At 35.9% G+C, this 16,350-nt stretch overlaps 1 protein-coding gene across 3 annotated transcripts; it reads right to left on the bottom strand.

The window, feature by feature from the left end:
* Nucleotides 1-4,338: 4,338 nt before the first annotated feature.
* On the bottom strand, nucleotides 4,339-15,852 carry wdyhv1 (WDYHV motif containing 1). Of its 3 annotated transcripts, XR_002753652.1 has the most exons (7): nucleotides 15,744-15,852; nucleotides 15,278-15,377; nucleotides 14,211-14,261; nucleotides 13,975-14,123; nucleotides 12,891-13,015; nucleotides 10,008-10,372; nucleotides 4,505-7,187 (listed from the first exon to the last, which is right to left on the bottom strand). XR_002753652.1 is itself a non-coding variant. In XM_005805527.3 (6 exons), the coding sequence occupies exons 1-6, from the start codon at nucleotides 15,803-15,805 to the stop codon at nucleotides 10,245-10,247; spliced, it is 615 nt and encodes a 204-aa protein (XP_005805584.1). In that variant the 5' UTR covers nucleotides 15,806-15,852; the 3' UTR covers nucleotides 9,016-10,244. The 3 variants fall into 3 exon arrangements, 2 of the variants coding, with proteins under 2 accessions (XP_023200455.1, XP_005805584.1); XM_005805527.3 differs by lacking the exon at nucleotides 4,505-7,187 and having other exon boundaries at nucleotides 9,016-10,372; XM_023344687.1 differs by lacking the exons at nucleotides 12,891-13,015; nucleotides 13,975-14,123; nucleotides 14,211-14,261; nucleotides 15,278-15,377; nucleotides 15,744-15,852 and adding an exon at nucleotides 8,124-8,236 and having other exon boundaries at nucleotides 4,339-7,187; nucleotides 10,008-10,244.
* Nucleotides 15,853-16,350: the final 498 nt, after the last annotated feature.

Genomic DNA, 16,350 nt, shown 5'->3' with positions numbered 1-16,350 from the left:
TAGTGTATTATTTAAATAAAAAGGGATTTATTTCTAATTATGAAAGTGGTTTTCGGAAAGGGAGGAGCATTAATGATGCAACATTATGTCTTGAGCATGAAATCAGAAGAGCTCAAGTAAACAAGGAAAGTGTAGTGGCAGTGTTTTTCGATATTGAAAAAGCATATGATATGATGTGGGTAGAGGGTTTATTAATTAAATTATACAAATTGGGGATTAAAGGAAAGATATATGAATGGATTAAAGACTTAACAAATAGAAAATTACAGGTAAGAATAGGTGAGGTTGTTTCAGATAAATATGTAGTGGAAAATGGTACCCCACAGGGAAGTATTATTAGTCCATTATTGTTTTCTGTTATGATAAATGACATATTTGAAAATATTGGAAAGGACATGGGCTGTTCACTCTTTGCAGATGATGGAGCTATTTGGAAAAGAGGGAAGAATATAGAGTTTATAGTTAAAAAAATACAAAAGGTTATTATAGATATAGAGTTGTGGGCATTGAAATGGGGGTTTAAAATCTCAGTGGACAAAACGAAGGTAATTATATTTTCCAAAAAAAAACAAAAAAACAAATAAGGTTATAGAATTAAAATTATATAATCAGAAAATTGAACAGGTAAAGAGTATAAAATTCTTAGGTTTGTGGTTTGATGAGAAATTAAAGTGGAATATTCACATTCAAAAGATTGTTGATAAATGTAAGAGAAAATTGAATATATTAAGATGTTTGGCGGGTAGTGATTGGGGAGCAGGGAGAAAAACCTTAAAGCAAATTTATACGGGGATAATTAGATCTGATCTTGATTATGGGTGCTTAGTGTACGGTTCAGCAGCTAAAACTCACTTAGATAGATTAGACAGGATTCAACATCAAGCACTAAGAGTATGTACCGGAGCATTCAAAACAACACCAACAGCAACATTAGAAGTAGAAATGGGAGAAATGCCACTAGATCTAAGGAGAACTACATTAGGAATTAATTATTGGCTAAATTTGATGGGCAATAAATGTGGACATCCAACTCGGGAAATTTTAAAATTATCTTGGGAAAAGGAAAAGAAAGAGATGAAGAGTTATGGATGGAAAATTGAAAAGGAAGTAAAGGAACTTAAAGTGGACACTCTGGAAATTAGTCAAACAGATCCAATATCAGTTATACCACCGTGGATTTTACCAGAAGCTATAGTTGATTTATCAATATTGGTAAAAAAACAAGATAAGTCAAATGTTGTAGAAAGGTATGCAGTGCAATCACATTTAAATAATTACTATAGACATGTCCAAATTTATACAGATGCTTCAAAAATCGACGGAAAACTAGGAATAGCATGTACAATTCCAGATTTCAAAGTGTATATTGGGAAGAGAATCACAGACGGGCTATCAATTTATACAGGAGAAATGTTAGCAATACTTTTGGCTTTACAATGGATTGAGGAAGTAAAGCCTTTACAAGCAATAATTTGCTCTGATTCAAGCTCAGCTTTGCTAAGCATAAAATATAATAATACGGACAGTAGGATGGACATTTTATTAGAAATATATCATAATCTGTTTAGAATACAACATTTGGGATTAGTAGTTACATTTGTGTGGGTTCCAGCACATATAGGGATAGTAGGAAACGAGAAGGCTGATATAACGGCAAAGAAGGCAATACATAATCCTATTAGTTTTACAGTTAAGATGAGTAAATCGGAAGGGAAAAGTAAAGTCAAAGAAGAGCTGATGAAAATATGGCAGAGAAGGTGGGATAAAGGGTTAACAGGAAGGTGGTTTTATAAAATTCAGGTGGCTGTAGGAAAGGAAAGAATAGGAAGGAGGAAAGAATAATAACAAGGTTAAGGTTCGGTCATACAGGGCTTAATTATTCACTTTTTAAAATACAAAAGCATAAAACTGGAAAGTGTGATTATTGTGAGAAGTCTGAAACAATAGAGCATGTTATTTTAGAGTGTTGTAAGTATGAAGAAGAGAGAAGATGCATGCTGAGAGAGTGTGTAGGTATTAAAGAAAGGTTTAATTTAATAGAATTTTTGAGGAGAGATTTCGGGAGTAGACATATTCAAATAATTATTCGGTATCTTAAAAAAACAAAGCTATTTCATAGGATATGAGTAGAGCAAGTTGGGTGTGAATGTGTAAAGAATATCAAAGAGGGGTATATAAAGCTATAAGTAAGTTGGATAATATAAGCAGGTGTGTATGTGTGGGGGTATGTTTAATCAGGAGTTAATGGAGGGAAAAGGTAGAAAGTGAAAGTTTATAGACCATCTCGAACCACACTCCATACTGGTAAGTGGCGGTAATGCTACTGTAAGTTTGTTACCAACCGCCAATAAATACCAAGAAGAAGAAGAAGAAGCAAGACGGTAATACTAAGGAATTTGTAACAGCAAGTTACTTGTGGTACTCGGGTCGGATGTGGCGGTCTGAGCAGAAGGCCATGGCCATGGAGGCTCGGGGGGTCCAGACCCCCCAATCTTGGAAAAGTCTAGAATTCCCCCCCACAACCCAAAATAATAATAATTGAAAAAACGTTTGCATTTAAACAATATTAATATGAAAAGGAAAAAGAAACAAAGGATGAAATAAATCTACCATTCATCTAAGAAAAAAAAAGAATTAATTTTTTCCTCCAACTTGTAGGAGGAGCAACAGCAGAAAGGCGAACGGGGCACAGGTTCTATTAGAGCTGCTGAAACGAGGAGCTAGCTGTTAGCTGTGGCTCTGTAGCACAAATAACAAAACGCTCCAATACTTAAATACTTAAAGCAAAAATACATGTAACACCTTTTATATAGTTTCACTGCTAAATAAGAAGAAGCACATTAACAATAAAAAAAATCAGACTGCATTTCATTATTTTGCTACTTTGGCTGAATTATGATAAACAGCCTTGTTATGCCTTGGACATTTTTTTTTGCAAAAATAACAATAACAACCTCAAACAACATGTCAATAACAGACATTACAAAAATGTTATGCCTTGGAAATCAAAACTAACAAAACTGCAACATGGACCTTACCAGAGGAGCCGCTTTTCATTGGCTGATGCCCGTTCTACGTGGTCACGTGCGTGGCCGTCTCACAAACACACTTAGCTTCCTGTTAGCTAAGTACAGCATAATGGCAGAACTGATACAACTTCTACACCCTGAAGCCTGTCTGCTACACAGTCTTACGTTAGCTAAACAGATCAATATACAATGTGTCTGTATCTGACATACACTAAAGATTTTATTTTAGCAGAAAAGGCTTTGGACTAAACTGTTACTCTTGTTAGCCACGTTAGCACCAAGTACAGCTAGTCAATCAACCATCGCTGTGTTCAGGGAAGCGCTGATTAATAATCGAGACATAAATATCAAGCCTGGAAACTTGATATCGTAACGGACTGAATGTTATGTTTTTAACTTAATCTTTGCTCGTCTTGCGGGGCGCAGGCGGTTGCCATGGTAACAGGTGTGCTTAAACTACAAAGAGAGAGAGAGTAAAAAGGTAGGAGTGGTTTTGAGTTGATCACCTGTTCAGGTTACTTTACCTTTGTTTACCTTTGCTGTGGCGCATTACAGCCGCCGTAGTTTCTAAACGTTGGACTAATTACCTCCTTCGTTTGTGAGTTTACGTCATTCACAACAAACATCAAATAGAATAAATATATTTCATAAAATTTTAACAAACAAATGGCTTCTACCGAGGTAATTATGTGAAATTAAATGAATTATATCCCAGCTTCAGAAGATTTGCCTTTACCTTTACAGAGCTCTTTGGTTCCTCCTATCAGTCTGTAGCTTCTCATATTGACGTCATCAAACCAAATTTCAGATCTACCATAACTGACTGACACCTGCTGGCCTCAGGTTTGCAACCAGCTTGTGACTGAGAAACCAGTAACCTCCTCCCAGATGATGACATGAACTTGTTAGTTCCTCTGTCCATTTAGCAGCTGATATATTGTGAAAATCCGGTAGAAATGACGCACTAATCGAGTCATGTTTTCATAGAAACAACGCGCCGCGAGGCTGTTTGTGAGACTTGCTGTCACCTGGGTCGGTTGTGGGCGGAGCTTGGTAAGGTTCATTGCTTTCATAGACTTAAACTTTTTTGTCAAAGGTAGCAAATATCTCAACATATTTAGCCCTTAACTCTTACGTTAATTAGAAGAGTTTGAAACGGGAGGGAGGGGCTGAGGAGTGGCCGACAGCTCAGTGTGTGGAAGCCAAGAACGGAAAAACAGAAAGTTATGCCTTTATTTCTCACCGTCTTCAATGTAGAGCCTTTAAAACCACTAAAAGAAATCTGAATATTTTTCTATATAAAATGGTGCTTCAAGTGTTACATTTAAGTTATGATACTTCCCAGATATTCATTTCTATCTACTTGTTTGCTTTCAGCCATGACAAAATTAAAGTGGTTTAAAAATAAAGCAACTTAACAAGTTCTAATATAAATAGCCCATAACTTGTATTGGGAGCCAGTACAATAAATCAATGTTCATGAGGAATTTTATTAAGAGCAGTTACTCATTAAAGCTTTTTATTTAGAACCTTACATTTTTTGTAAAGGTGTAGCAGAGATTAGATCAGTGAGACTGAACAAAACTCATATAGAAGCAACACTTGAATTGTAGTTGAGCTTCTCAACAGTTTGCTTACTGAGAAAAACACGTTGGATGTGCATTAATAATCAGTTTTGGTCCTGCAGCTTGAACGTGGTTTAAAAACTTTTTAAACCACGTTACGTTACATTTCAATATAAGTTTGCCGGCCCCCCAAAATTGCTCTAAAGAAATTTTCCTGTTTGTTGTCCTCCCCAATAATGACATGGAATTTACTCCCTTGTGGCTCCGTAGGGCCGCAGGCTGCAGGGAAACGACAACACAGAGTGGAACAGATACGGAGTATGATTTTGATGGTGATTGTATCAAAAACAAAAACACTAAAAATAATACAATTCTTTACAATCAGTTCCCAATCACGGCCACTGAATTCAGTGAGATGAGAAAAAGACAGTAAGACAAGTAAAAACAAAGCAGATTTAGCTGTAAACCTGTACTCTTGCCTGTTGAAAACAAGAAATGCTTTGGAGAGTGTCTGAAAAGTAAGTAAAATTTGATTTGTATAGCACCTCTCACACAAAATAACAAAGATAATAGATTAACATTATTAGATTAGCACAGTTAGATTAAGAGTTGAAGCAAGGTGTTTATATATTTCAAATAAAAAACATATACATCTTTTTTTCCTCAATTTGAGTGACTGAGTCAGCTTTGTAGGCACAGACACAGCTTTCCAAATCTTTCCACAGCTTACTGAGACCAAGGCGTTGTGATAGCCACACAAAAGCACAGACTTTGTTTTCCTTAAGTCATTTTATAACCACTCTGGCTATTTTCACCATTCAACTTTTACACTATTCAGCTTGTTTTGCTAATGCCGGCTATGTCTTTTGATATTCATAACCTTTATACTTTTTATAATATTCAGTTTTTCATTAAATTTTCAGCCCCATTGAAATTAATGGAACAGGGACAGCCCCCTCCTGTGGCAGAATTGAGAATTACAATATAAAATGTTTGTGTTTTACTGTTGATGTTTCGAATAGATCTCTATTTTTGATAGGGAAACATCAGACAGGGAAATGTTACTGCGGGGAAGATGACACAGTGGAACATGTTATTTTGAGTTGTAGGAATTATCTGATTCAGAGAAACAAGTTAATTAGGAACCTTAGTAATATGAAAATGAAATTTGACAATGTTGATTTACTGCAAAAGGACTCAGGAAGCAGAAGATGTCAGGCTATATTAGATTTTTTGAAAAAATGTAAGTTGTATAATAGGATAGGGTTTTTTTTTGGTTGTTGTTTTTTTTGTCATGTGGTCCACACTCCTTACCAGTTGGTGGCGGTAATGCTCACCTAAAGTTTAATGCTAACCGCCAATAAATTTCAAGAAGAAGAACAGTTGATGTTTCAGTTCCTGTCTAACTAATTACAATGAAACATCCAGTTTCAGAGCTGTCAGGGGGGAGACAAGGCAGTGGCCATTTTGAGGTTGGACAGGTAAACACCTTTTGTGCTGTTTAATACCTGCGACTGTTTGACATACAGGCTGTTTAAGTATTTTACATCCAGCAGATTATTGGTTGCTAATGTCCTAAGGTTAGACGATATATTAAAATTAGCATTGTCAGCTATTATGCTAGCAAAAATCAACATAATTATCATACCCTTTAAGCTAATATTTTAACTAATTTGAGCTTTTACATTGGTTTTTCTGTTTTTTGTAGTTACCATGCTAGTGCTAGCCTAGATGCTATAGTGAACATTTTAGCTAGCTTTGGTTTTTTAGCTAATTGTAGCTTTTGCATGGATTCTTTCACTCTGCGTGGAATATGGTAGGTCAACATGCTAGTGCTAGCCTTGGAGATAGCATGACATTTTAGTTAACTTTAGATTTTACATGGGTTCCTTCACCCTGCATGGATTATGTTACTGCAGGTCAACATGCAAGTGCAAGTTTTGGTTTCAACTGTACACAGGGGAAATTTTCTAAAATTAACCTTCACGATGCAACAGAAAAAGATCAACAGGAAGCAGCTAATGAATGGATTACTCTGTTAGTCATCTTTTTATGGCCATGCAGGCTGTAGTTTTGGTAGGCTAACAATAAGTGGAATTTTCACTCAAGTATTTTTCTTTCCTCACTGCTCTCCTCCAGTTTGCCAGATGCTTCCACATCATTTTACCATTCTTTGTTTTATCCCCAGTCATGAGGTATGATAGACAGGAAGCACAATGGCGATCTTCTCTGAAGATTTTCTCCAAGTTTGCCTTTACATTCTTCTTGTGGATAGCTGGTATTTTACCAGCTTTCTTAATGATCTCGTTCTCCATCTGCTCCCGACATGATTTTGGCGTAAAGTAGCTGCAGAAAAGATGTTGTCTTTCCACCAACATATCCTCCAACTCATCCAGCTGCAATAAACTGAGCAGTTCGGTTCTTTCTCTGAGCTCCATTTTTAGTGATTTTGTTTTCTCCATTAGTGGCATTTCAAAAAGGCCGAAAGCACTTTTCAGTGAGATCCACTGACTCTGTTGAATATAGACAAGGTTTCTTTTGATCTTCAGCTCCATTTCTTTCTTCTCTCTCTTCGCTTCAAGATTTTTCCAGTCTAAGTTATGAGAAAAGTGGGGAAAAAAGCGTTAAAAATACAAAACAGTAAGAGGCATTGGCAATCATTACAAAGCAGCCTAATCATATCCAGACCATTTTTAGAAAAAAAGAGAAATAGGACACAAACTATGAACCATTTAAAAAATATACCATAAAATTGGTTTGTTTTTCAAACCTTTTTAGCCTGAGGATCACTTAACAAACATCACAGACTACCTAGCCTGAAATTGCCCAACGATAATACAACATGTTAACATAAACAACCTGAAATGAAAATATTAATCTCCCTTATTGTTGTTTTCTTTGTTCATACAGTACAGACCAAAAGTTTGGACACACAGTTGTGTCCAAACTTTTGGTCTGTACTGTACATGCCGTCTGTTAAAAGTGAAAAGCCATGAACACGTCTACCGAGGGTGTTTTGAATGATTTACATATTGTGAAAGTGTGGATTTCCAACTATGTCAAACATCAAAATCAAGAAAAGAAGTTGTTCTTTACTACCAAGTGTTGTGTGCATTAATAACATTTTCAGCTATTTGTAATTTAGAAGCACAATTTAAAAAACAAAATAGCCTTGAGTTGCTTTGCCAGAAACAAAAATCCTCTTCTGCAACATTAAATATAAAAAATTCCAACCATTTTTATCAATAATATCTATTTACTGTATTTAATTAATTTAATAATTTTTAGTTGAATAAAAAGAGTATTGTTAGCAAAGTTGTAAAAAACAAAGAACAGTTCTCACCAACAGACTCGCTCCTTCAGAGCCGTTCAAAAGAATCGAATAAATCGCTAACAACAAATCAAAACTCTCAGCAGGTTTGACTTAATTTCCTCTGATCATATAAATAGTTCTGGAGTTGTTTTATTGTGAGATAAATTTGTACATTTAAAATTTAAACTTATAAATGCTATGATTTGACTAACTTACAAAGAGCAGCCACAGTGGCACCTGCTGCTGCAAAACAGAAAGTGCTGCTCCAACTTATTCCTCCTGTTCCCTCTCCGTCCTGTTCAGTACTGCCAGTGCCACTCATGTCTGCTCTGAAACAATAATGTTATAAAAAGAAGTCCGATTGAAAATGGGTCGAGTGAGAAATGACACTAACAGTGAACAAGAAAGAAAAAGAGGAAGCATTTTACTGGGCCTGACCAATCAAACCAGGTCCTGTCTGATGGAAACATGGGTTACCTGTTCTCTGGACCGCCAAATTTACCATACAGATTAAAATCATTGAGTTGTTAAGAGATGACTTGTTAGTGGGAAAAAGAAAAGAATTGGATAAACTCAAATAACCTAAGCTCTGTTTTTCTGTACTTTCACTTACACAAGGGATAGATGGGTGGAAATCCAAAGACATTAAGCATTCACCTGACATTCAACCTTAGAAATGACTAAAAACGTATTGATTTTTATCATATTCAGTCATGTTAAAAAAATACATAAAATAAAACAAAGAAGATAAATGTAATTGGATAGTCTTGACAAAATTGTACGTAGAACCTGAAATAAATTTGTTCTGTTTAACCGGCCATAATTTGTGCTATTCAAAAGAAAATCTACATTTTAGGCGACTTACATAATCCGGTTGGTGACATCCACGTCTGACTGTGATCTGCTTCAGTTTAGTCCAGACAATAATGACGAAACTCACACCTTCCTCTAGACCTGGGTCAGTGTAGCCACTCCTTGCATCTTAAAATAATAAACCTATCATGCTGGAGTATGATTATGTGGTGGAACAAGTTTCACCAAGTATCTGTTTATTGATCAACTGTATCACTGAGCAGGACGTTAGACCAGTTTCTTCTCTTTACTGGAATTTACAGACAAGGTTAAAGTTTTTATTTTTTTATTATTATCACCAAAGTACAATCAGGTTTCCAGCATGCAGAAAGACATAAAACCATAAACACCAAGCAATATGGAGCAGCGTTTACCTGCAGATGCCAGCCAAGCTATATGATTAATGGCAAATTACAGCAATTATGAGCTTCTCCTGATTAACTGCTTACCTTTTCATCCAATCTGATGATAAAGGGTGTATTCACATAAGGAAAGCACTTTGGACTGCTTGTTTGGTCCGGTTCAAATGCAGATTTTATTTATTTCACTTGTTGAGGTTTGCTTTTACTTTCACTTTGTACTTTTTGAAAGTAAAGTAAACAAAACCAAGCAGGTGAACCTCATTGCTCCGATTGGACAGAGTAGAGTCAAAGACTGATTGGTAGCTCTTACTGTCAAGTAGAAAAATGTCTCCAAAAGGGCAAGTATGCCAATTTTTATTCCTACATGTACGCTATTGATACATATTTTAAACCATATCCTGTTTAACTATTCTAATCCTAACCATTGTCTGTGTCTTTTAGTTAGGTTGTTAACAGCTGTTGTTAAATTTATCATTATGTCATGGCAGTCTAATATAAGACAGATAATCTGTCTTCTCTCTTTGTTCCCCCTATAACATGCAGAAATATACCACTCAGTCAGAAACAACCAATCAGAGCCAGGAGGCGGGTCTTAACGCTGTCAATCACTCATGCTCAATAAACGGCAATGCAAACAGCCACCTCAGTAATTAACTGCCTTAAAAACAACTACCAATAAAACTAGCATTAGCTGCGTTTCCGTAGCAAATGTGCTCAAATTTTATTGATTTTAGCTAAGGAGAAAAACTGAGAGTTTCAAACAGTTTTAGGCGTAGATGGAGGTCTGGGTCCAAAGCATGACCTTAAAAAGTAAATAACCACCTTTTTAATTCTTATATTGGTTAAAAGAAGCTCTTTTTTGTTTCTTAATCAATGTTTTACTCACACTCTGCTGTTTCCAGTTAGAAGTTGGTCCATCTTGTTTTCCTCAAGCTCTGATTTTAATGTCAACATGTCCATAGACGATAAAAATGTTTTTATTACTCAGAAAATAATCCACAGGTCGAAACTAGAGGATCCAACATCAGAACCAGGATAAAAGTCCAACACAACCGTTGATTCTGAACAATCTGAAGCAACAATGTCATGTAACCACATCTGCTGCTGGTGGCGTTGAGGAAGATCAGGGTGAAGACGATGCTGTGGACGGGTTTCCAGTGTATGTGAGCAGGAAGTGATCCAGACTGTAGACGGTTCCCCAGCCGCCAGCAGGGCTCATACTGATGAAGTCATCCAGGTTCATCTGACTCTCTGAGGAGGAGAGGCATCAAACCAGTGACATCATCATCATCATTATCGTCATCATCAGTATCATCACGAAACACTTAAGTGATTGTGTAGATTTGGGGCAATAATTACAAAACTTCTCTACAGGTGTTACAAAATAAAGAAATTAGAAATAATCTATAAAGTGGGATATTTATAAAACATGAACACGCTTTTTGTAAAATCTGAATTATTTAAATTTATTGACATAGTGAAACTACAGACGGCTCCAATTTTGTACAAAGCAAAAAATAAAAAAAATACCGAAAAACCTTAAAAAAAAAACTATTTAAGACTAACGAGCAAATTTCCAATTTAAAATATGCAAATTCAGGAAAAAACTGTAAGTGAAGTAAAACTGTGGAATAATTTGAATGTTGCACTTGTCCAAACATAAAACTAATAAAATGATCATACAAACATGTAATAATTGGTAGATATAATACATAATATTACACAGTTATTATATATTAACTGTAATATTGTTACAGTTATTGTTATTTTTGTTACTGATGCTAGTTTTTCTTTTGGTGATATCTAAAGAAATAATTGTTTTGCCATTGTTAAAATTAAATAGCCAGTAAACTGACGGTTTAACTTGTCCGTTATTGCGCAATAGCCAGCCCCGCCCTCTTCATCACAACTCCCTTGGGCTGACTACTGACCAGTTCTCCGTCTAACAGGTCCGGAAAATCTCTGAGACCTGGGTATTACCCTAAAAGTACTCTATGAGAGATAATCTGTTTAAACTGGTGGCGAAAGCGATTCGTCTAGCTCTAACTACCTCCAATCCAGAAGTTACGACCCTTTACAGTTAAGAAACAATCAGCTGAGTAGCCCTCGCAGCTGCATAATTCCAATAACCACTTCTGTTAACGGTAGCTCACTTTCTAAATTATAACTCGCTCTTGGAACCGGCTAGATTAAGTTTAGTGACTTAGATGTAAGTCCCAGGGTCATTATTTACACTCACCAAAGGAAATTATGAAGCCTCCTATTTTCTAGAATCGTGTACATTAGTTTTACCTCAATTAAAAGAACGGAAAATGATTAAATCACTCAATTAATTCCAATGTCCACCAACCTCATCAGAATTTTATATTATAAATTTATTAAGCAAGCTTAAGCAGGGATATACGACATACAAATCAATAATCAATAGTATATAATTCAAAAACAGTGTAATAGAATTTACATGTACAATCATACTACCCTATCTCCTTTCCCTAACTTATGTCGCAAGTTCTAAGATAAATATTTAGGGGGCAGATGCAACTCACACCCAGTTGATGGTGAATCTCGGCAACAGAAAACATCCAAAATCCTTGGTCAGAGTCTTTGTCCTTGTGTGGAAAATCCTCCTTAGACTAGAACAAAGTAGAGTGGATCTAAATCCTTCGAAAACCCAGCTCTTTATCCCTCAGGGACCTTTGTCTTTCCTCCAAGTCTGTTGCAGTGGTTGAGAAAGTTGGGTGTGGCAGGGCCGACGATCGAATCAGAACCCCGGGTTGTGGCGGTCGGATCTTGTCCCTTCTTGGCGGCGTGAAGTCTCAACTTTTCCCGTGGTTCCGAGGTGCGGTCCGTTGCTGTTTCTGGATCTGCTTCTACTTGTTGACTCTCTTCCAGCGCCGCAGACTAAGAACGGTTGCTTCCTCTTTTCAGCCTGTTTTTATACACTTCTCCACCATATGTGTGTATGTGAAGGTTTTGGTCTACGTGACTTCCTGCACATCTGCTGATTTTCACGGAAAACCCCGACGGCCCCTCCTGTCTGCTGAATAGTGTGGAAAGTACCGTCCTTCTCCAGCGTGTGGATCTTAGCTAACCACACCGCCCCACCCATCCTGTGCGTCCTGGCCATCTGTTCAGAACTGCTTGCGACAGCAGAAACTCACAAATTCCCCTTCTTTTTCTACTCACTATTCTCCCTGTTACTAATCCTTAAACACAGTCAACCTATATTAAAAACCACTTACATCGATTTTCAAATCATCACAACTTTGATATTCATTAAGAATTAATCACCCCTTTCACTTATTTATAAATCAAACATAATCATTTCATTATTGTTACTGTTTCAGATCATTATTCAGAAATACATTTCAGAATGTTATTTAGTGATTACTTATACCCATCTCATACATATACAATCAATTATTATTATAATCAAAGCACAAGATTGAATATACAATCAATTATTATTATAATCAAAGCACAAGATTGCTGTATTTCTCTCAGGCCTTTATGCACCTTTTCTGCGTGTACCTGGAAAGATCTCACAACCCCATGCCAGTTTTCTTAACAAACTATTAAAGGGTTTAGTTCTTATGTATGGATTATACATGTAGTAAATGTAAATATATATGTAAAGAGTGGGAATATTGATAAGTTTATACTTCCACCAACTTTCTTGAATATGTAAAACTAAAGTTTTGACATTATGCTTCATGCTGTATTTCTATGTACATATTCAAAACAAAATAAACCCTGAAAGAAGATCTACCTGCCGTCTGGATGGGTGCGTATGGAGGAGGACACATCTTCCAGGTTCCATCAGGGTTCCTCATGTGAGATCGATCAGACGCAAAGTTCAACAGGAAGCTGTCAGCAGGAATCACACGCAGCTTCCTGTCACAGACACAGGCAGACATTACTGTGGCATCATCAGATGTGTGACCTTCATCTTCCTGCAGCTGATATAAATTCCCTAGTATTACTGTTTGTTAGCTGTGAACGCCTCTCTAAGCTGTAACGCTAGCCCAGTGCTTTTCAAAGTGGGGGCCACCAAGGTGCTATGCTATACTATGCTATGCTAGGGGGGGTCAGAAAATAGAAGAAATTTAAAAACTTTAAAAATCATTGCTTTTTAATTTAATTTTTTAAAAATAAAATATATATTTTTAGTCATTGCATAAAATATGTTAAAACAATCCATTGAAATGTCATTTACCGTGCTAATCTTTCTGATTGGCTGCCAGTTAGATTTATAAAGCTACTTTGCTCGTCGAGCTAGCTTAGCAAAAGCAAAACAAAATGGAAGTTTTTGAAAATAAAAAGATCAAAGGAATTGTAAAAAAAAAATCTGAAGATATCAACCAGCATTTATGCTAAACAAACGTATTATTATTAAATATTGAATGAGAGTGAGGAACAACATTCTAAAAGTTCATGTTTCTTTACACATTAGCATCGTCTGTGGGTTAGAAAAGGTGTCCACGGTCAGAAACTAATGTTATTTTGGGGGAACATGGCAAAGGTAACCCTTGCTTATATTAGAGCAGGAATTAGAAACGATACATAAACAAGTTACAAAGAAACATTGGCTTTGAAGAACAGCGCCTCATTAGCATACCAAAGCAATATTTAGATCGTTATAAGTGGGCCATAAAAGCGTTATGACCCACTTTTATCACAAACGGTACGAATGTAACGGAAGAATAACTGCCGCTAACGCCTAAATATATAATTTTCTAAGGACCCTTTAGCTGCCCAACAAGCGCCTGATGTAAAACACTAGTTTTTTTTACGCCAGCATTTAACAAAAACAAATAGACAGTAATATAAGGGAATTTGTAACAGCAGGTTACCTGTGGTACTCGGGTCGGATGTGGCGGTCCGAGCGGAAGGCCGTGGCTCCGTAGAGCCGCAGGCTGCAGGGAAACGACAATACAGAGTCCAGATCGTAAACCAGAGAGTCCGACTGAGGGCGCACCTGAAGCAGGATCACATGGTAGTCCTGAAACACGCAGCGGCGCCGTTAATGATGCCAAAACAAAACATCATCATCACAATCAGGGATGAACAGGTGGAGGAAACAACAGACCCAGATCACAGGCTGGTCGCCATGTCCGGATTTCTGCTTCCACAGAGGAATCTGAGGGAAAACAGAGAACATCATCAGCTTCAGAGAAAAATCAGCTGCTCTAAATGTTTGATGATGTTTACCACTGAGACTGTAGAAATGTGTAAATCTTTGCTCAAGACCTAATTTTGCTCTTTGGCGTTTCATTCAGTTTGAGTTTCTTTTATAATGACAGATATGGAGAATATTTGTATTTTATTTTGACTATACTTTTCATTATACAGCTCTGGAAAATTAAAAGACCACTTAAAATGATCAGTTTATCTGATTTTACTTTTTATTACTATATGTTTGAGTACAATGAACATTGACGACATGTCTCAAAAATTTCAAGCAATAATTTAAAATTTATTTGCAGAAAATGAGTAAAGATCAACAAATTAAAAAGAAGCATACCTCAAATAATGTAAAGAAAACATATTCATATTCATTTGGAAACGACAATACTAATGTTTTAACTCGGGAAGAGTTCAGAAATCAGTATTTGGTGGAATAACAGGAGGTTTTCAATGGGTTCAGTGACGTGGACTATTAATTTTTTTCCAGAGCTGTATATTTTTCTTATTCTTATTGATATCTTACTTTTTTTAATTGAGTGAATTGTACAACACTTTGGTCAACAGCTGTTTCTTTATGAGCTATATTAAATAAAAGTTTTAGGTTTTTGTTATATAATCTTACCTAAAAGGTGGCTTGGAAAAATATTCACACCCAGCTTCAACTGTGATGTTTTTCAGTATAAAAAGGAACTATCTCCTGCAGAACGCGGTTCTACAATCTGCCCCACACGTTTCAGATTTTTTTAGCATTTTAAAAAAATACATACGCTTTTCCTTCCCAGTAATGTTAGTAAATAAAAAAAATTAAAAAAAAAACTGGTCTCAGTACTTCTTACGAGTGACAAAAGTATGTTAGAATATCAACAGAAAGTCTTCAAATAATCACATCTTATTCATTTTCACTAACTGGTTTATAAGGAATCTACATTCAGTATTATTAGAGGTCCATATTTATCCCCAGCTTCTCACCATCCGTTTGTCATTAGAGATAAAAACGACAAACAGCTGTTCCAGTGGAGCAGTTCTCTCTTTCTGAACAAATTCACACAGCTTCCACACATTTTCTTCACTGCAAAACAAGAACAGAAAACACTAAAATCAATAGGAAAATCCAGGCTAAGGAAATAATGACACCTACAGGACAGCAGTTCAACACGTTTTTAAATAAACATGTAAAAGGTGGAAAAAACACCAAGATACAAAAAGCATCAGTTTGTTAGACTTGATGAGAAATATTACATTACAAAATAAGTTAACTGCAGCTCGGATTTTAATTGATTTGCCTTTATTTAAAGCTAACACGTTTTTTGTCCTTTGTACTTATTTACATTTGAGTATAAATCCCCCGAACAGCACTCGCATAAAGCACAATCAACTACATCAACATTCAAGTGATCTACTTTTAAATAATAGCTGTTGTTTTAATCATATTTACCAATAACAGCTGGTGTAAACACAGTTTTCGGGGATCGGTGTGATTCTGTGTACTGTCGTCATGATCTAGTGTCACACCAGAAAAGGTCCGCCGGAAACAAGCAGCGACTTGATAAAAAGCTTTCAAAATAAAAGTTCCTAACAGAGGTCTGCAATCTTTACAAACCAGAGGCATTTATTCCCTCGGTCAACAAAATTATATTCTACTACAGGAAATCTGTTGTAAGTTTTAAAGAGCAATCTTTTTATTCCTATTTTAAGATTTTAATATAAACATTTCTTTTAAATGAGCACATTTTCTTATACACCATGTGATAAAGCAATTCAAAAAGTACATATAATACTGTAAATAATATAAAAAGGGATCTGAACTCTATTTCTATGATTTTTTAAAAGCAGCTTTTAGTCAAACAAAACCTGAATCACCAGACTTCAACAACACTTTGCAACTCAGGATGTTAAATATTAATGTTAATAACTGAATAGTTTTCTGCACTAAATCATCAAAGATCCCAAATAAATGTGGGGTTTTTTTGTTGAATATTTTTCATTAAATGACAGTAAATTGATTTTCTCTAATAAGGGTCTGAATTGAGCAGCTAAATGAA

The sequence above is a fragment of the Xiphophorus maculatus genome, chromosome 13, assembly GCF_002775205.1.
Source record: "Xiphophorus maculatus strain JP 163 A chromosome 13, X_maculatus-5.0-male, whole genome shotgun sequence".
NCBI classification, from domain to species: Eukaryota; Metazoa; Chordata; class Actinopteri; order Cyprinodontiformes; family Poeciliidae; genus Xiphophorus; species Xiphophorus maculatus.
The sequence above is the reverse complement of the archived record's forward strand: the minus strand, read 5'-3'. Positions and strand labels throughout refer to the sequence as shown.